The 21,134-nt window shown below is 42.4% G+C and overlaps 1 protein-coding gene across 15 annotated transcripts in view; it reads left to right on the top strand.

Moving 5' to 3' along the window:
* The window catches only part of LOC140463685 (uncharacterized), a 140,903-nt gene that overhangs the window by 116,253 nt on the left and 3,516 nt on the right, over positions 1-21,134 (top strand). For 8 of the 15 annotated variants that reach the window (XR_011954722.1, XR_011954720.1, XR_011954723.1 and 5 more), the window contains 2 exons: positions 4,252-5,924; positions 8,289-9,322. The exons of 1 other annotated variant lie outside the window; for it this stretch is intronic. Coding sequence is in view for 1 of the 14 variants with exons in the window: in XM_072558038.1 (XP_072414139.1) it covers positions 8,289-8,337 (49 nt within the window). In the remaining 13 variants the exon portion in view is untranslated. Of the gene's footprint in view, positions 1-4,251; positions 5,925-8,288; positions 9,323-21,134 lie in introns of those variants that run through there. 6 more of the 15 variants (XR_011954718.1, XR_011954719.1, XR_011954725.1 and 3 more) reach the window with 2 other exon arrangements.

Raw genomic sequence — 21,134 nt, forward strand, 5'->3', positions numbered from 1 at the left:
TGGTCTATAATTACCTGGGCTGTCTCCACTCCCCTCCTTGAACAGGGGAAGCACATTTGCTATCCCCCAGTCTTCTGGCACTATTCCTGTAGACAATGACGATTTAAAGATCAATGCCAAAGGCTCGGCAATCTCCTCCCTGGCTTCCCGGAGGATCCTAGGATAAATCCCCTCCGGCCCAGGAGACAATATGTATTTTCACATTCTGCAGGATTTCTAATACCTCTTCCTTGTAAACCTCAATCACACCTAGTCTAGTAGCCTGTATCTCAGTATTCTCTTCGACAACATTGTCATTTTCTAGAGTGAATACTGTCGAAAAATATTAATTAAGTGCTTCACCTATTTCCTCTGACTCCACACACAACTTCCCGCTACTATCCTTGATTGGCCCTAATTTTCCTCTCATCATTCTTTTATTCCTTAAATACCTATAGAAAGCCTTAGGGTTTACCCTGATCCTATCCGCCAACAACTTCTCATGTCTCCTCCTGGCTCTTCTGAGCTCTGTCTTTAGGTCTTTCTTGGCTACCTTGTAACCCTCAAACGCCCGAACTGAACCTTCACATCTCATCCTTCTTCCTTTTGACCAGAGATTCCACTTCCTTCGTAAACCATGGCTCCTGCGCTCTACAGCTTCCTCCCTGCCTGACAGGTACATAGTTATCTAGGACACACAGAAACTTTTCCTTGAATAAGCTCCACATTTCTAATGTGCCCATCACCTGCAGTTTCCTTCCCCATCCTATGCTTCCTAAATTTTGCCTAATAGCATCGTAATTGCCTTTCCCCCAGCTGTAACTCCTGCCCAGTGGTATACACCTATCCCTTTCTATCACTAAAGTAAACATAACAGGATTGTGATCGCTATCACCAAAGTGCTCACCTACTTCCAACTCTAACACCTGGCCGGGCTCATTACCCAGTACCAAATGTAATGTGGCTTCTCCCCTTGCCGGCCTGTCTACGTAGGAAGCCCTCCTGCACACACTGGACAAAAACTGACCCATATACTTGTACTATAGTGTTCCCAGTCAATGTTTGGAAAGTTGAAGTCCCTCATGACAACTACCCTGCCTTTCTCACTCCTATCGAGAATCATCTTTGCTATCCTTTCCTCTACATCTCTGGAACTATTCGGAGGCCTATTGTAAACTCCCAACAGGGTGACCTCTCCTTTCCTGTTTCTAACCTCAGCCCATACTACCTCCGTTGACGAGTCCCCAAACATCCTTTCTGCAACTGTAATACTGTCCTTGACCAACAATGCCACATCCTCCCCTTCTTTTACCATCTTCTGTGTTCTTACTGAAACATCTATATCCTGGAACCTGCAACAACCATTCCTGTCCCTGCTCTATCCGCGTCTCCAAAATGGCCACAACATTAAAGTCCCAGGTACCAACCCATGCTGCAAGTTCATCCACCTTATTCCGGATGCTCCTGGCGTTGAAGTAGACACACTTCAAACCAACTTTTTGTTTGCCGGTGCCATCTAGCGTCCCTGAAACTTGATTTCGGACCTCCCTATTCTCAACCTTTTCTATACTCGAACTACAATTTTGGTTCCCATCCCCTGCTGGATTAGTGTAAACCCACCCCAATAGCCTTAGCGAATTCCTCCCACCACCCCCCCTCCCACACACAGGATATTGGTACCCCTCTGCTTCATATGAAGACAATCCTGCTTATAGAGGTCCCACCTACCCCAGAAATAGCCCCAATTATCCAAGAATCCTAAACCATCCCTCCTACACCATGCCTGTAGCCACGTGTTCAACTCCTCTCTCTCCCTATTCCTTGCCTCACTAGCACATGGCACGGGCAACAAACCAGAGACAACAACTCTGTTCTTCCTAGCTCTAAGCTTCCATCTTAGGTCCCTGAATTTCTGCCTTAAATCTCCATCTCTCTTCCTGCCTATGTTGTTGATGCCTATGTGGACCACGACTTGGGGCTGGTCCCCCTCCCCCTTAAAGATCCCAAAAACACGATCAGAGACATCACGACACCTGGGAGGCAACACACCATCCATGAGTCTCTCTCTCGTCCCTACAGAACCTCCTATCTGTCCCCCTAACTATGGAGTCTCCAATGACTACTGCTCTGCTCCTCTTCCCCCTTCCCTTCTGAGCAGCAGGGACAGACTCTGTGCCAGAGCCCTGTGCCCCACTGCTTTCCCCTTGTAAGTCATCCACCCCAACAGTATCTAAAACGGCATACTTATTGTTGAGGGGAGTGGCCACAGGGGATCCCTGCACTGCCTGCCGGTTCCCTTTCTGTCCCTTGACTATAACCCATCTGCCTTTGTCTTGTACCTGATGAGTGACTACCTCCCTGTAACTCCTCTCAATAACTCCCTCTGCCTCCTGAATGACCCGAAGTTCATCCAGCTCCAGTTCCCTAACGCGGTTTTCGAGGAGCTGGAGTTGGGTGCACTTCCTGCAGATGTAGTCATTCTGCAGAAGGAACATTCAACTGCCCTAACCTCCATTCCCACTATTCTAAATTCCCAAAGTGACTATTGAAAAAATAAATAAAAAATAAACTCATTACCTTACCAATCTGCACTCAGAACTTTTTTTTTGGTTAGCGGAGGAGGATGGGTCGGAGACACTACCCGTGTAGTGTTTCGGGTAACACAATCGCACAAATATATGACTTCCCAGAAGTCCTTTGCCCCTCCCTTGCACCTTTTAATGTGGGAAAACTCACCCTTCCCCTCACCCTCCTGGGAGCAGCCCTCGCTTCACCACTCCTTCTCTCCTCGCCGCTCTGGTTAATAGCTAGGTGGGTCTTGAATCAAATTTTCAGCTGAATCCAAAATTACAATGATGTGATTTAGATAGTCTGAACAGATAGGACAAAAAATGTTGTCTATAATATGGTGGAAAATTGAACACAGTCTCTATTGCTGGCAAAAGTAGAAAAACAATAGCTTATGTCAATACAGAGAGAAAGCAAAATGCTGAGGTGTTGGTCTTTCTTAAAGGTCAGCAAACAGGTTAGCATGCTCATTCAGCTATTAATGGCAAAGGTATGTGAAGTGCCAGATATTATTGCAATTATATGGTCATTTACAAGAGAAAGCCCTGAAATAATTTTAAATAGCAAAAGTAACCCACTGACAAGTGTATTGCCTGCACAATTGGTTTCCTTACTTCTGGGAAAATATTGTCTAGCTGTTGAGATGGCTGTGAACATTATAACTTATGATTAGTAGAACAACAGGTAATTTTCTTGAAGTATAACATTTTGCACAGTAGATCACTGTGTTCATATTAGAAATCTAGAAGGGACACTCAAGTTTAAAAGAAAGGAACTGCCCACTTTAAATGTTGATAAGGTGAAATTTTATCATGAAGCTTCATTATCAATAAGCTGACGTGTCAATTCGCTTGTCCAAAAATATTTGGACTATTGATAAAAAGTGACCCTTCCATCTTCCAAGACTGCACAGTAAGGAAACTGGGAACTGGCAGAGTGATGTGAGGTTACCAGATGTGATGAGTTGTGAAATTGAATCAGATTTTGATTTCCATGTACCAATGTGTTGCAAGGGGCAGACAGCAGATGGAAAGACAAGGTGCTTTTTGTCATTGTAAATTAAGGCATGAGATACACCAGAGGGTGATCTTTTGAACATGAATGCAGTTGTTTGGACGATGTAGAAGACCTAGACAGATATTGGCAATCCAGTTATGACTCTGCAAAGCCATCAGGGAGGAGGTACCGAATCAAATTAGATGCTTAAACCAACTATACAGTTAGCCATCACCTGTGTCAAGGTCTAAACAACATAGAGAGATACAAAATGAAGCAGAGCAAGATGTGCTCAATGCTTTTAATGATCACTTTGAGCAGAAGACAGTGGTGCAGTAACACCTGCCCTGACAGCTCAGGACACACCTGTCCCTTCGGTCACCGCTGCAGATATCAGATTGGTCTTCCTGGGAGTTAACCCAAGGAAAGCGATGAGTACGGGCAGTGTCACTGGCCAGACACACAGATCTTGTGCGGACCAGCTGGCACGGGTATTCATTGACAAATTCAACCTATCCCTGCTCCAAGCCAAAGTCAAGAAGACCACCATCATACCAAGGAGCAGGAAAATCGACATCTCGGGCAAAGACCTTCATCAGGAAGGGCTTTTGCCCAAAACATCAATTTTTCTGCTCCTCGGATGCTGTCTGACTGTGTTTTTCCAGCACTACTCTAATCTAATCTCTGATTTCTTGTTTTTACCCACAGTGCATGCAATGTGCCTTAATGACTATCGCTCAGTAGCTCTGATCTCCAAAATCGTGAAGTGCTTTGAGAGGCTGGTCATGGCCCACATCAACTCTCCCTTGATTCCATGCAATTTGCCTCCCAACAGAATAGGTTTACAGTGGACGCTATTTCCTTGGCGCTACATTCATCCTTGGAACAGCTGGATAACAAGGACACTTACAGCAGACTCCTACTCATTGACTGCAGCTCTGCCTTCAACACCACTATCCCAACCAGACTGATCGCAACATTCTGTGACTGCGGCTTCAGTTCCGTCCTCTGCAACTGAACCATCAGCTTCCTGACCCACTCACCGAAATCAGTAAAGACAGGTAACTGCACCTCCTCCACAATAACACCCAACACTGGACTCTCACTCCCATTCCCATCCAAGGATGCATACTCAGCCCCCTACTGTACTGTGCACCCAGGGCTATATCCCCAAATTTCGAACAAATACCACTGTGGTAAAACGGATATCAAACAAAGATGAGTCAGAATACTCAAAGGAGATAGAGATCTTTGTTTTCTCATGCAATGGGAACAACCTCCTTCTCAATATCGGCAAAACTAAAGAACTGATCATTGACTTCAGGAAGAAAGGAAATTAACACGCCCCTGTCTTCATCAACTGAGCTGGGTGGAAAGATAGTGAGTGTCATGTTCCTAGGAGTGACAATAACCAACAACCTGTCCTGCAGTTCCCACGCAGATGCAATGGTTAAGAAGGCACAACAATGCCTCTTCTTCCTCAGGTGGCTCAGGCAATTTCACATGTCCATGAGAACCCTCACCAACTTTGACTGATGCACCAAGCATGCTATCTTGGTGCATAACGGTCTGGTACAGCAACTGATCTGCCAACCGACAGAAACTACAGAGGGAGTTGTGGTGTGCTCAACTGAAACCATCACAGAAGTTAACCTTCCATCCATGGCTTCTGTTTTTACATCTCATTGCTGCACAAAGGCTGCCGTCAGGTAGAATATCCAGAAACTTGAATATCCAGAACCAACAGGCTCATGAAAAGGTTTTTGCCATCATTAGACTTTTGGTGGACTCTGTAACTTCACATAGTATTGATCTTGCAAATGTTGATCTTGCTTTGCACAACCCTTGTGCACTTGCAGCCTGTATGCTTTGCTCTGTCTCAGTACCCTCTGATCTGGATGTCCTTGTTTGCTGTGATCTGCCTGTACTGTTTGCAAGACAAAGCTTTTGACTGTAATAATTCAAACAAATCAAAAGTGAGGACCAGGATCGGGGTTATACTTGTCTTGTGGTTGGAGATGGGTTAATAAGAGGATTCAATTCCTGGAGGTGACAATCCTTTGGACATAGCTTCATTGTAGCTCTCCACCTTCAACCCTCACCGTGCAGTTTCTTTTCTGATTGTCGTAACTGAACCTAGGTTATGCATATCTGGCTGCTAGGTGAGATTCTGACAGATACTCATGTAATCAGTTACAACTATTTTCTTTTCTGTTGGGGACCATCACCCCCCTCCTTGTCTCAGTTCATCCACTTCTCAGCACTCTCAGCATTTCTTATTCCACCAGAATGGATGACTGTTCAAATCATCCTACTTCCAATCCCACAAAATAAGATGTCGAAAGCTGGACAACTAATGAAGGAAGCTGTTAAACTCTCAAGTAAGTGCAATAAACCATTAGCTGGTAGAGATTTAGTAAATTGCTTTTTGCCTCACATCATTTGGAAGTTTGCTTATTGATCCATCTGGGACATATATCACACCCAGAAAAATCTTAGTAGCAAAGCTAATCGAATACATTGTAATCTGCAGGAACTATATTGTTTGACACAATGGCATGAAATAATCATTTTGGTACTGTCCAGACACCTGTGTCTTGGAAACAATTGTTTCACCTCACCCATATTAATTTAATGCTTAAACCTGAATTGTTAAAGACGAATTGTGTTGCCACTAGCAGGTAAATGATACCTTTTAGAGTTTGAGTATTACCAAGCAACAAATATGATGCCAGTTTATCACCGTACACCATCTGTTTGGACACCATCCACCATCCAAGGCAAAAGGTTGAATGACAACAAACAGATTCATCAAGAAAATGGATGTGAACATAGGAGGTATAGTTAGTAAGTTTGGTGATGACACCAAAATTGGAGGTGTAGTGGACAGCGAAGAAGGTTACCTCAGATTACAGTGGGATCTTGATCAGATGTGCCAATGGGCTGAGAAGTGGCAGGCAGAGTTTAATTTAGATAAATGTGAGGTGCTGCGCTTTGGGGAGGCATATCTGAACAGGACTTATATACTTAATGGTAAGGTCTTAAGGAGTGTTGCTAAACAAAGAGACCTTGGAGTGCAGGTTCATAGCTCCTTGAAAGTGGAGTCGCAGGTAGATAGGATAACAAAGAAGGTGTTTGGTATGCTTTCCTATATTGGTCAGAGTATTGAGTACAGGAGTTGGGAGGACATGTTGCAGCTGTACAGGACATTGGTTAGGCCACTGTTGGAATATTGCTAGCAATTCTGGTATCCTTCCTATTGGAAAGATGTTGTGAAACTTGAAAGGGTTCAGAAAAGACTTACAGCGATGTTGCCATGGTGGAGAATTTGAGCTTTAGGGAGAGGTTGAATAGGCTGGAACCAAAAGAGAAAATGCTGGAAAATCTGACATGCAAAGGGTCAGTTAGACTCAAAACATCAGCTCTTTTCTCTCCTTCCATATGCTGCCAGACCTACTGAGATTTTCCAGCATTTTCTCTTTTGGTTTCAGATTCCAGCATCCGCAGTAATTTGCTTTTATTTTGAATAGGCTGGGGCTGTTTTCCCTGGAGCATCGGAGGCTTATGAGTGACCTTACAGAGGTTTATAAAATCATGAGGGGCATGTATAGGATAAATAGACAAAGTCTTTTCCCTGGGGTCGGGGAGTCCAGAACTAGAGAGCACAGGTTTACGGTGAGAGGCGAAAGATATAAAAGAGACCGAAGGGGCAACTTTTTCACTCAGAGGGTGGTATGTGTATGGAGTGGTCTGCCAGAGGAAGTGGTGGAAGCCAGTACAGTTGCAACATTTAAAAGGCATCTGGATGGGTATGTGAATAGGAAGGGTTTGGAAGGATATGGGCCAGGTGCTTGCAGGTGGGACTAGATGGGGTTGGGATATCTGGTCGGCATGGAGGGTCTGTTTCCATGCTGTACATCTCTATGATTCTAAAATAGGTATGAGCAATGGCCAGAAGGCCCAGTGTGTTTCCTCCATACCCCTACCTTTGAAGGACATACATTACAGTTCCACATGGGTACATAGTTTTGAAGGAAGTTACCATTTAATAATATAATCATCCATGAAATTGGTGCTGACAACACGTGTGTGACCACCACTAATACAGTGCATCTTATTGATAAGAGGCAGAAAACGCCTGTTAACTTATATACATCTAAACTTTAGGGGTGGCACGGTGGCACAGTGGTTAGCACTGCTGCCGCACAGCGCCTGAGACCCGGGTTCAATCCCCGCCTCAGGCGACTGACTGTGTGGAGTTTGCACGTTCTCCCCGTGTCTGCGTGGGTTTGCTCTGGTTTCCTCCCACAGTCCAAAGATGTGCAGGTCAGGTGAATTGGCCATGCTAAATTGCCTGTAGTGTTAGGTAAGGGGTAAATGTAAGGGTATGGGTGGGTTGCGCTTCGGTGGGTCGGTGTGGACTTGTTGGGCTGAAGGGCCTGTTTCCACACTGTAATGTAATCTAATCTTTATGTTAGCTATGATGTTCAGTTCACACTTAACCATTAGTTCTTAATGGTCTAGTTTGAAAATATCATTGTTAAATCTAACTCTACACACCACCCTTTGATGTCTTCAAACCAGAAGATCAGTGCTTTATGCAAGCAACTACATTTGATTCAATAACAGCAAGTTGGTTATATTTGCGATGTTACAGGCCATTACAAAATTACAAAAGAACAAGCAACAATTGGATATCATAAGAGTGAGAATATAACTGAATTTACTTTTGTTCTCGCCTACAGACAATGTGGTGACCGCTGTGGTACTTGTATTTCATCCTGCCTTGAGTGACACAAGATTTGCCATTAACTCAGCACTTCTGCCATGAGATGGGATGCCGAAAGTGGAGTCATCAGAATTATAACCAAATACAAGACTATTTCAATTGCCCACTGGGTGAACGATGTTCTTTGATGAACTTTGCATAAAAAGTGCAATGATACATAATCAAAGAATAGGAAGCGATAACTGTGTATCGCATCATCAATCAATTAGGCAGGTTTCCTTTGCATGTGATCTTTCGAAAATTGTGATTGTTTCCTCCTAAACATCAGCAGATTAGTTCCTATTTGGCAACAGTGCATCATGGCTTCCTATAGCAAGAGACTGTCATGATTTGCAGCAATGATCAATTGATTCATGGAACGGATAATTTAGGAACACTTAATCTGCATCATGAGTTGGACATATTTAAGTGTGGTCACCTAAAGCTTCAGCTGTACTCTCCCTTTTATGGCATCCTATTAGCATATAATTGTTATTTGGTCATGACAATAAGCAATTGAAAGAAAGTGGAGAAGTGCATGAAAAACAGACCTGATGCAAGAACAGCCAGGATTGACTGGGAAAACTGGCTGACTTTGAGAGGCAGTGGAAACCATCCGCTTGTGCAGTCCACAGGGGCCAACTTGGCCAGATGTTCAACCTACTTACGAGGTCAGCAAAAGCATAGATATTATTACAAAAGGAGGGTTCATACTATCGCCTCAGATGCAGAAGGGTAAGGCATCAGGTAGGTCCCCGGCTCATTGGACCATAGGATCAGTTTGCTTTCATACGACTGGTTCCATGGAATCACATCTCCGGCTGGCACCTTTGTCAAAGTCTGCATGGGATAGAAAGGCAGTGTGAGACACTTTTTTTTAATCTCAGTTGTTTAATGTGATTCTCCAACCTTATTATTGTGTGTGTGTGTGTGTAATATGAAGTAACAATTATGAATTCAGATGTGGATTAAGTACTTTAACCTAATAAACTAGTCATGTATTGCAATGCATGCATCTACTTGTAATCATTTTGATCAGACCTTGAAGAATCTGTCAGATAATTTCTTCTAACAAAACAGATATTTGGTGCAGCAGAATTCAAGAAAGGGGTGTCAGGCAAGGTTCATTATATGGCCAAAGTTCAAAACATTAATATCTGTTCTTTGATCTAAAATGTCTAAGTTGTAAAATGTATCAGATCAGATTAGAAGTAATAAGGCAGGGAGAAGAGTCAGGAGGGGAGTCAAGGGGACTTGGCAGGTAGGATCAAGGAAAACCCTAAAGCTTTCTATAGGTATATCAGGAATAAAAGAATGACTAAAGAAACACTAGGGCCAATCAAGGATAGTTGTGGGAAGTTATGCGTGGAGTCTGAGGAGATGGGGAAACGCTAATTTCATCCGTATTCCCACTGAAAAAAGGCAATGTTGTCAAGTAGAATTAGAGATACAGGCTACTAGACTTGATGGGATTGAGGTTCACAAGGAGAAGGTGTTAGCAATTCTGGAAAGTGTGAAAATCGATAAATTCCCTGGGCTGGATGGCATTTATCCTAAGGAAGCCAAGGAAGAGATTGCAGAGCCTTTGGCATTGATCTTTATGTTGTCATTGTCTACAGGAATAGTGCCAAAAGACTGGAGGATAGCAAATATTGTCCCCTTGTACAGGAAGGGGAGTAGAGCCAAACCTGGTAATTATAGACCAGTGAGCCTTACTTCAGTTCTGAGTAAAGTGTTGGAAAATGTTATAAAAGATAGGATTTATAATCATCTAGAGAGAGAATTAGGGATGGTCAACATTGTTTGGGGAAGGGTAGGTTATGCATCACATACCTTATTGAGTGTTTTGAGATGGTGACCAAACAAGTGGATGAGGGTAAATCAGTTGATGTGGTGTATATGGATTTCAGTAAGGAGTTTGCCAGGTTCCCCACAGTAGGCTATTGCATGGCATTAAAGATGATTTGGTGGTTTGGATCAGATATTGGCTACCTGAAAGAAGACAGATGGTGGTAGTTGATGGGAAATATTCATCCTGGGATTCAGTTACTAGTCACGTACCATAGGATCTGTTTTGGGGCCACTGCTATTTGTCATTTTTATAAATGACTTGGATGAGGGCATAGAAGGATGGATTGGTAAATTTGTGAATGAGACTAAGGTCGGTGGAGTTGTGGATAGTGCTGAAGAAAATTACAGGTTACAGAGGGACATAGATAAGCTGCAGAGCTGGGCTGAGAAGTGGCAAATGGAGTTTAATGCAGAAAAGTGAGAGGTGATTCACTTTGGAAGGAGCAACAGGAAAAAAGAGTACTGGGCTAATGGTAAGATTCTGGGTAGTGTAGATGAACAGAGAGATCTTGGTGTCCATGTACATAGATCCCTAAAAGTAGCCACCCATGTTGACAGGGTTGTTAAGAAGGCATATGGTGTGTTAGCTTTTATTGGTAGAGGGATTGCATTTCGGAGCCATGATGTCATGCTGCAACTCTACAACGTCTGGTGCAGCCGCACCTGGAGTACTGCATACAGTTCTGGTCACCGCATTATAGGAAGGAAGTGGAAGCTTTGGAAGGGGTTCAGAGGTGATTTATTAGGATGTTCCTGGTATGGAGGGAAGGTCTTATGAGGAAAGGCTGAAGGACTTGGGGCTGTTTTCGTTAGAGAGAAAAAGGTTGACAGGTGACTTAATTGAGAAATATAACACTCAAGAGGGTTAGGTAGGCTGGACAGTGAGGTCTTTTTCCTAGTATGGTGATAGCTAGCACGAAGGGACATAGCCTTAAATTGAGGGGTGATAGATATAGCACGGACGTTAGAGGAAGTTTCTTTACTCAGAGAGTAATAACGACGTGGAACGCATTGCCTGCAACAGTGGTAGACTCGCCAACTTTAAGGGCATTTAAATGGTGATTGGATTGTCATATGGATGAAAATGGAATAGTGTATGATAGATGGGCTTCAGATTAGTTCCATAGGTCAGTGCAACATCGAGGGCCGAAGGGCCTTTCCTGCATTGTAATCTTCTATATTCTGTGTTCTAAGATGAAAAATTGAGAGCTACTGCAGAAAATTCTGGAACTTAATAAATAAAATGAAAATTTACAGTACAATAGTGAAATCCATTTCACCTGTAGAAAATGTAAGGTTTTACTTCTTCCAGAGAGAATAAATACTTTTGTCTATTATCTGGAAAATAGTAAATGCAGCAGCCAAGCAAAGGAAAATAGAATTAACCAATTACTCAAAGGACTGAACATAGAACATAGAACAGTACAGCACAGAACAGGCCCTTCAGCCCACGTTGTTGTGCCGACCACTGATCCTCATGTATGCACCCTCAAATTTCTGTGACCATATGCATGTCCAGTAGTCTCTTAAATGTCCCCAGTGACCTTGCTTCCACAACTGCTGCTAGCAATGCATTCCATGCTCTCTCAACTCTCTGTGTAAAGAACCCGCCTCTGACATCCCCCCTAAACTTTCCTTCAACCAGCTTAAAACTATGACCCCTCATGTTAGTCATTTCTGCCCTGGGAAATAGTCTCTGGCTATTTATGCTTCTCTATCTATGCCTCTCATGATCTTGTATACCTCAATTAGGTCCCCTCTCCTCCTCCTTTTCTCCAAGGAAAAGAGTCCGAGCTCAGTCAACCTCTCTTCATAAGATAAGCCCTCCAGTTCAGGCAGCATCCTGGTAAACCTCCTCTGAACCCTCTCCAAAGCATCCACATCTTTCTTATAAAAGGGCGACTAGAACTGGAAGCAGTATTCGAAGTGCGGTCTAACCAAAATTTTATAGAGCTGCAACAAGATCTCACGACTCTTAAACTCAGTACCCCTGTTAATGAAAGCCAAAACACCATATGCTTTCTTAACAACCCTGTCTACTTGGGTGGCCATTTTAAGGGATCGATGTACCTTCACACCAAGATCCCTCTGTTCCTCCACACTGCCAAGAATCCTATCCTTAATCCTGTACTCAGCTTTCAAATTCGACCTGCCAAAATGCATCACCTCACATTTATCCAGGTTGAACTCCATCTGCCACCTCTCAGCCCATCTCTGCATCCTGTCAATGTCCCGCTGCAGCCTACAACAGCGCTCTATACTGTCAATGACACCTCCAACCTTTGTGTCATCTGCAAACTTCAATCCCCTCATCCAAGTCATTAATAAAAATTATTAAAATAGAGGCCCAAGGACAGAGTCCTGTGGAACACCACTCGCCACAGACTTCCAGGCAGAATATTTTCCTTCTACTACCACTCACTGTCTTCTGTTGGCCAGCCAATTCTGTATCCAGACAGAGGTTCCCCTGTATCCCATTCCTCCTGACCTTCTGAATGAGCCTACCATGGGGAACCTTATCAAATGCCTTGCTGAAGTCCATATACACCCCATCCACAGCTCGACCCTCATCAACCTTTCTAGTCACATCCTCAAAGAACTCGATAAGGTTTGTGAGGCATGACCTGCCCCTCACAAAGCCGTGTTGACTGCATTTAATCAAGCCATGCTCTTCCAGATGGTCATAAATCCTATCCCTCAGAATCCTTTCTAACACCTTGCAGACGACAGAGTGAGACTTACTGGTCTGTAATTGCCAGGGATTTCCCTATTTCCTTTCTTGAAGAGAGGAATTACATTTGCCCGTCTCCAGTCCTCAGGGGCGACTCCAGTGGAGAGCGAGGATGCAAAGATCTTCACAAGTGGCGAAGCAATTACATTTCTCGTTTCCCAAAGCAGCTGAGGACAAATCTGGTCCGGGCCTGGCGACTTGTCAATCTTAATGTTTGACAAAATTTTCAACACATCAGCTTCCTCTATCTCTATCCATTCCAGCATGCACACCTGCTCTTCAAAGGTTTCATCCACTACAAAGTTCATTTCTTTCATAAAGACAGAAGCAAAAAACTCATTTAGGGTTTCCCCTACCTCCTCAGACTCCACACACTAGTTCCCTATGCTATCCCTGATCGGCTCTACTCTTTCTTTGACCATTCTCTTATTCCTCACATAAGTGTAAAATGCCTTTGTGTTCTCCCTAATCCGTTCTGCCAAGCCTTTCTCGTGCCCCCTCCTGGCTCTCCTCAGACCATTTTTGAGCTCCTTCCTCGCCAGCCTGTAATCCTCTAGAGCTGAGCTTGACCCTAACTTCCTCCACCTTATGTAAGCTACCTTCTTCCTTTTGACGAGAAGCTCCACCGCTCTCGTCATCCAAGGTTCCTTTATCTTACCACTTCTTGCCTGTCTCAGAGGGACTGATACTTCTTAGCATGAATAGATAAATAATGTAACACCTCTATTGGCTTTGAGATATATCAAATTTAATATTAATGTGATGGAATAATTACTTATGGTCATAATATTGTAATTTATTTATTGCATAAAGTGGACTTGAGAGATCATTTGCATTCTCTCCAGTCCATCGCATTTGGAAAGTATACAAATACAAAACTCAACTTTGATCACAGGCAGGGAATTTCTCATCATGGAAGATGAACTGATAGAATTTCTTGTTACAGTGACCCAAAGATTCTGAATGGCGACGTATTACCGTAAATGTCCTTATTTCTGTGGGAGGTAATAATAGACTCGGTCCACGAATAAAATTGTGAAAGATAGAATCTTGAAGCCAGCATTGTAATGGGATCAACAAGAAAATGAGCCTTTAAATCCAATTCAATGTATTTTTGAAAAAAAAACTGGCAGAGCAAATTTTACTGTCAGCGGGTAGTTTCAGTAAACAAAATGAATATGTTTGTGAGGGTGGGGTGTACGTAGCTAAAGATATGATGGAAGATACAGCTTGGCCTGTTGAAACCAAAATACTTTTCAGTATTGTATAACGTGCAATCCTGTGAAACGCTTTAAGTTTGAGGCCACTTCATGCTGCCTGTTGAATTGCCTAAAGCCAACGCTTTATTAAAAAACCCCACTAATTTAGGCATATGTAAATAATTATACCATGAACATTGGGAACTTGCAGCACAAAAAGAGGTCGTTCGTTGCATGGTGTCAACCAGGCCAGAGGGTCTGAGTCAAAATGTCACCATATCAATGGGCCACTTGAAGCATCTTTCTTTTCCAGTAATTGCATCTGAATGACATGAGTCAACCTTAACTTGATCTCAGGTTCCTCAGGTCCACTCTATGTAGCTGCGATTCAAAATCGAACTGCATCTACCGCTCCTTAGCCCATTGACCCAACTGATCAAAATTTTATTGTAATCAAGAAAGCTAATAGAATACATCTTCTTTGACAGTAATTGAACATAAATGTAAGGGTGTTTTGCTTCATTTGTACAGGGGAATTGGTGAGACCATGTTTTGGTCTTCTGTAAATTTTTAGGAGGTGGTCCCTAGAAAGTTTTAAGAGATCAATACCTGGCATCAGCACGTTGTCTATGGAGGATAGATTGGACAAGCAGAAAGAAAAAGGAAGCGAGTGGAATTTAAAGGTGCAAGAACTAAAGTTGTGGCTGTAATTATGGGTGACTTGAATCTAATCTCTCACAGTATGATAGACGACAAATAGTTTTATGAATAAATACATTGAAGAAGCCAAAACAGAAGTCACTGTTAAAAGCTCAGCATGTCTGAGAAATTTGAGTTAACGTTTCAGGTTGAGTGACCCTTCCTTAGAACTGATAGTAGCTAGGAAAATGTTGGTTTATATGCAGAAGGTAGGGATGGCCAAGGAGGTAAAGAGCAAATGCTTGATGGGGATAGAGCTCAAAGAGAGAAACAAACGTTTGGACAGACAAAGGAGTGGATGATGATCTGGATGGGAGAATGAATAGTTATTAATTGGGACTATTCGTGGCTAACAATGGATTGTATGTAATAGCAGACTACACAATAACAAGGCCTGGTATGTGGGTGTTGGGGGTAAGGACATAGGAGAAAATTATTGAACTCCATATTGAATCCGGAGGGCTACAGGAACCCCAAGTAAAAAATGAGGTGCTGTTCTTCCAGCTTGCGCTAAGCTTCGTTGGAGCGCTGCAGCAAACCTGAGGAACTGTTGGCCAGTGAACAGAGCGGTATGTTAAATTGGCAGGCAGCTGGAAGCTCAGTATCTCTTTTTGCAGACAGAACATAAGTGTTCTGCAAAGCAGTCACCCAGTCTATGCTTCATTTTCCCTATGTAGAGGAGACCACATTATCAGTGGCGAATGCAGTAGACAATTGTGTGAAGTGCAGATAAAGTGATATTTCACTACGAATACATGAGGACGAAGGAGGTAAATGGACAGGTGTTACACCTTTGGCGGTTACAGGAGAAGGTGCTATGCGGCTGTGGGTTAGGTTGGGATGAAGCCAGAGTAAACCAGGGTGTCCTGGAGGGAATGGTCCCTATGGAAAGTGGTCAAGGGAGGGGAGGGGAATGTCTGACTGGTAGAGGTAGCAGAAATGAAGGCTAATGATCCTCTGGATGTGAATGTTGGGGGATGTTAGGAGAGAGACTGTATTGCTGAGGGAAGAGAGTGAGTAGTGCTGAAGTATATTGGATAGGTCAGACCTGGCCTGTAACAACAATACTGCTAGGGAATCCTCGGTTGAGGAAGAGGATGGATATTTCAGAGACTCCCTTTTCGAAGTTGACATCATCTGAACAGATATAATGGAGAGGAAGGAACTGGGAGAAAGGAATAGAGTCTTTACAGGAAAGTGCAGTGTGAGGGGATGTAGTCCAGGTTACTATGGGAGTCAGAGCATTTAAAGTGGATATTAGTGGCCAGCCTATACCTAGAAATGCAAACTGATGGCAAGGAAGGGAGGAGTCAGGGATGGACCAGGTGAAGGTGAGAGCAGGAAGGAAACTGGAAGTGAAATCAATTTTTTTTCCAAATCTAGACAAGAGGAAGCAACTGGGTCATGGGTAATGACAAAAGAACTGTTTACAATCTTTGCATTGGCCCTCAGAGAAGAGTGACCACAATAGATAGAATTCTTTATTAAGATGGAGACTGAAGTTGTTATTTGACATTAGGGCCGAGTAATTAAATGAGGAAATTATAATGGCATGATGTAGTTATGATAACATGTGGATCAGTATTTGAATGGATGATGAGAGATAGGTAGTGGCAAACATTTAAAGACTACATGAACAAGCTACAAAATTTATTCATCCCAGCCTGACATATAAACAATACGAGAAATGTGGTCAAAGCATGGTATAAAAAAACGAAAATGATGGAGTGTTAAATTTCAGGAAAGAATGTACAAATTGGCCAAATAAAACATCAGACCTGAGGACTGGGAAAGTTTAGATTTCAGCAAAGGCCGAAAAGGAATTGTTGAAGAGGGGAAAATAGAGTAAAAGGGTAAGCTTGCAGGGAACCATACAAACCTAAAGTTTTAAAAAATTCATTGACAGGATGTGTGCATCACTGGCTAAGCCAGAATTTATTGTCTCTCCCTGATTGCCCAGAGAGCTGTCAAAAGTCAACTGCATTGCTGTGGGGCTGGAGTCACATGTAGGCCGGACCAGGTAAGGATGACGGTTGGCTACGGGACATTAGTAAACCCGGTGGTTTTTCTCCTGATGATCAGCAAAGGTTTCAAGGTCATCATTAAACTCTTAATTCAAGTTTGGTAGTGAAAGATTAGTAAAGATGAACATGGCATCTCCTACATTGAGAAACAGGGCAATTTATAATCAGATACAAAGTAATGGCAGACCAATTACATATGTGTTCATCCCTATTTGTATTCAAGGAGAATACAAATAATATCCTCAAAATTAGGGGAAATCACAGGGTCTAATAATGGGAAGGTGGAATTGAAAGAAATTAGTAATAGTTTGAAAATGATATTTGTGAAAAAAATGGGAATAATAGCAGATGAATCCCCAAAGCCTGATAACCTTCATACACCAGGAAGTGTCCCTGTACGTAGCAGATGCGCAAGTGACTATCTGCCAAAATTCAATAGATTCTAGAAGAGTATCCATAGATTGGAGGGTAGCTAACATAACTCCAGTATTTAAGAAGGGAGACAAAGAGAAAATAGGGAATTTGCATGACATTAGTAATGGAAGAATGCTCAAATCTACTCTAAAAGGTATAATAACAGAGTACGTGGAAGATAAATTTGGTTTAAATTAGACCGAAAGGTCTCGTATCTTTGCTGAGGTCGTATTCGCCGGCCTGGTCCAAATAATGCTCAAACAATGGAGAGAAACAATAAAATTGCCAGTGGCGTATAGTACTGGTAAAACCAAGGTAAAATCAAAGATAAAATCGATGGTAAAACCACTGATAAAACCAGACTAAAACAACCTCTAAACAACCTAAAATTGCTTCCCTGTCAAAAGCTTCCTCATACAGGCCGTTACCGGGGGGAGCCATGAGGAGGTTTGACCTTACTTTGTAATCGATAAAATAACGATCACAAAGGTGACTACGCAGGCACGGGTCGGAGACCAACAACCTTAAAAACACTGTAGTCACATCCCCCCAAGATCAGACAGTCAGCAGGGCCTTTTTTGTGCTATAGGTCGAGTCATAGAGATATACAGCGTGAAACAGTCCTTTCAGTCCAACTCTTCCATGCTGACCAGATATCCAAAATTAATCTAATCAAATTTGCCAGCACTTGGCCCGTATCCATTTAAACCCTTCCTATTCATATCCCCATCCATATACCTTCTAAATGTTGTAATTGTGCCAGCCCCTAACCCTTCTTATGGCAGCTCAATCCGTATGCACTGCACCCTCTGCGTGAAAATGTTGCTTCTTTGATGTCTTTTAAATCTTTCCCCTCTCACCTTAAACCATGCCCTCTAGTTCTGGACTCCTCCACCCCAGGGAAAAGACCTTGTCTATTTCCCTGATCTATGCCTGTCATGATTGTATAAATCTCTGTGACTCTTTCTTGTGCACGAATTCCCTCCAAGTCATCGATGGTACTGACTTGGAAATATATCACTGTTCCTTCACTGTTGTTGGGTCAAAATCCTGAGTTCCCTCCCAAACTACATTGTCGGCCTACTGACAGACCATAGACTGCAATGGTTCAAGAAGGCAGCTCACCATCATTTTCACAAAGGCAACTAGTGCCAGCCAGTGATGCCAACATCAATTTTTTTTTAAATTCTGAATTCAAATTTAATGTGGAATGAAGCCTAAATGGATCAACTATGATCTTTTTTCACTTGAAATGCCAGTTTCTGCTTTATATGTTCTCTACTCTTTTAACAAAATGCATCATCTCAGCAGGAATGTTGTATTCCCTGGAAGGTAGAGAATTGATGCATGATCTCATTAAAATTTAAGATGTTAATTGCAGTTGGTCCCGGAGATAGTGAGGAACCATTTCCACTAGGTGGGTGATGTGGGAACATAACCATCCTCCTCACCCGCAATAATCAGAGAAGACACGAGTTGCTTTGTTCACCAGTTTATTTGAACATATGACTGAGGAACAGGAGTACGCCACTTGGCCCTTCAAGCCTGCTCTGCCACTCAACAAGATCATGGCTGATCTGATTTCAAGTGCCTATATATCTCAATAATCTTTCATTATCTTGGTAATCAAAAATGTATATCCGCCTCTGCCTTGAAGATATTTAAAGATTCTACATCCATTGCCTTTTGTGGAAGTAAATTCCAAAACCACTAAATTCTCTGAGAGAAAGGAAATGTTTCATAATCATTTTAAGTAGCTCAGCCTTATTTTTCAATAATGATCCCCTATTCTAGATTCTCCCAATAGAGGGAACATGCTTTCAAAATCCACCTGGTCAGGTCCCTTCAAGATGCTTGACGTTTCAATTTAGTCTCACCTTTTCTTCTAAACTCTAAAGGATTTAGGCCTCACCTGCGTAGCCTTTCTTAATCGACTCTTTCCAGGTATTAGTCCATTAACCCTACTCTGAGCTTCTTCCAACGTATTTTCAACTTTCTATGAGTACAGTGACTAGTACTGAATTTACTCCAGTTGCAATCTTAACAGTTCCCAAGGTGAATTGTACATATCTGGTGGTGGTACATGAATTGCCACTTGCTTATTGCCATACATTTTCAGCAATCTTCGGTCATTTTCATTGATCCAATTATAGAGTGATACAGGCTATGGTCAGCCAATTGTACAGTTTGTATTGTTACACAGACAACATTGTTGTGGTATCACTCGAACTGCCTTTGTTTTCCCTCATTAAACCAATTGTTTCAATTTAGAAAGGACTGGATCATTCTGTGTCCAAAGTTCAATATTGTTGGCTGCAACTGTTAATGTGTCCAGAAAATTGAGCGTCATGATCAACTCTTCCAGTGGGGCTACCACTGGTGGTATGTCTGGAAGGTGGCTCAATGCTTCTGCATCCACTATTCAGCATTTTGGATCAGTGTTCTAATTTGTAATTATAAGCAATTAATATTAGAGCCCACCACTGAATGAGACTGGAAGCTATGAGCGACAATGCCTTGTTCTGTTTAAGCAGAACAAATAGGGATTTATTATTAGATTCATATTAGATTCCCTAAAGTGTGGAATTTGTTGGGCGTTCCTCTCCAGTGGGCCACCTATGAACTAATCACTTCCCTGCTGTACAGGGAAGCATCATATGTCAATACCAGATCTTTCTGAGGATCATAGTGCGCCAACACATTAGAGGACGATAGTTGTTTCTTTACTTCATTGAAAGATAGGGCCTGTGTATGAAATCATTTCTCGGGCTGACCCTTGTTTAGGAGTTGATGCTATGGTGTCAGGATAGATGTATAATAATTTACGAGACCTCGACATGACCTAATCTTCGGACAGATGTGAGCGCTGCGAAACCTTTGATCACTCTCACTTTATCTTCCAATAGGTGTAACTGATGTTGTTGACCCTGCAGCCCAAGTTGGTCACTTGGGACTGGAACATACTATTTTCCCTTGGGAATCCATTAGGAAAAATGCCTTAGGACTACATCTATGTTCTCGAAGTGTTCCTTATTAGATTTCCCTTTCATCAACTATGTAAATGGCATGTCCACAAAGTATTCTGTGATGTCAAGCTCATTGACTTTGTTAACTCACCGCAAATACCTGACCTTAAATATACTCAGTTTTGAATAACTACTTCGGGGATAATCATAAGATTTCTGATCTGAGACAACCATGAACAGCTCATTTTAACGTAACCAAGTTTTTGATATCTCCTTCCTTCTTTAGGACATTGTTCTGCAGAGCCATCTTTTTCCAAATATCGCAGAGGACTGCTTAAACCTCAAAGCTAAAACCTGAAATTTCCCTCTCTAAGTTTGGGCATTTCACTTGAGTTTAATAATAGGAGTTTTGGAAGTCTCCACCAAACCTTGAAGCCCCACTGTTGTTTTCTTCTGGCTGGATCACAAAGCAATCGAAGATCAACAAAACACTCATCGGTTGATGCACTCACCTCCATTCAGTCCACAGTTAGGGTTCAAACACTGCTTTGAAAGAAATCACTACAATAATACCTACAAGTTAATAATTAACTTCAGACACAGTTATTAACTCAAAGTCGAAACGAAATTTGAAACATCTATACACGCAAAAGGTTAACACAAAGTAAGATCACATGGTTTAGAACATAGAACATAGAAAAGTACAGCACAGAACAAGCCCTTAGCCCCATGATGTTGTGCCGAAGTTTAATCCTAATATAAAATAAGTTAATCTACATACCCATCAACTCACTGCTATCCATGTGCATGTCCAGTAGTCGCTTAAATGTCCCTAATAACTCTGCTTCCATCACCACAGCTGGAAATGCATTCCATGCATTCACAACTCTCTGCGTAAAGAACCAACTCTTGACATCTCCTTTATACCTTCCTCCTAAT

This window comes from Chiloscyllium punctatum, chromosome 38 (assembly GCF_047496795.1).
Source record: "Chiloscyllium punctatum isolate Juve2018m chromosome 38, sChiPun1.3, whole genome shotgun sequence".
Classification (NCBI taxonomy): Eukaryota; Metazoa; Chordata; class Chondrichthyes; order Orectolobiformes; family Hemiscylliidae; genus Chiloscyllium; species Chiloscyllium punctatum.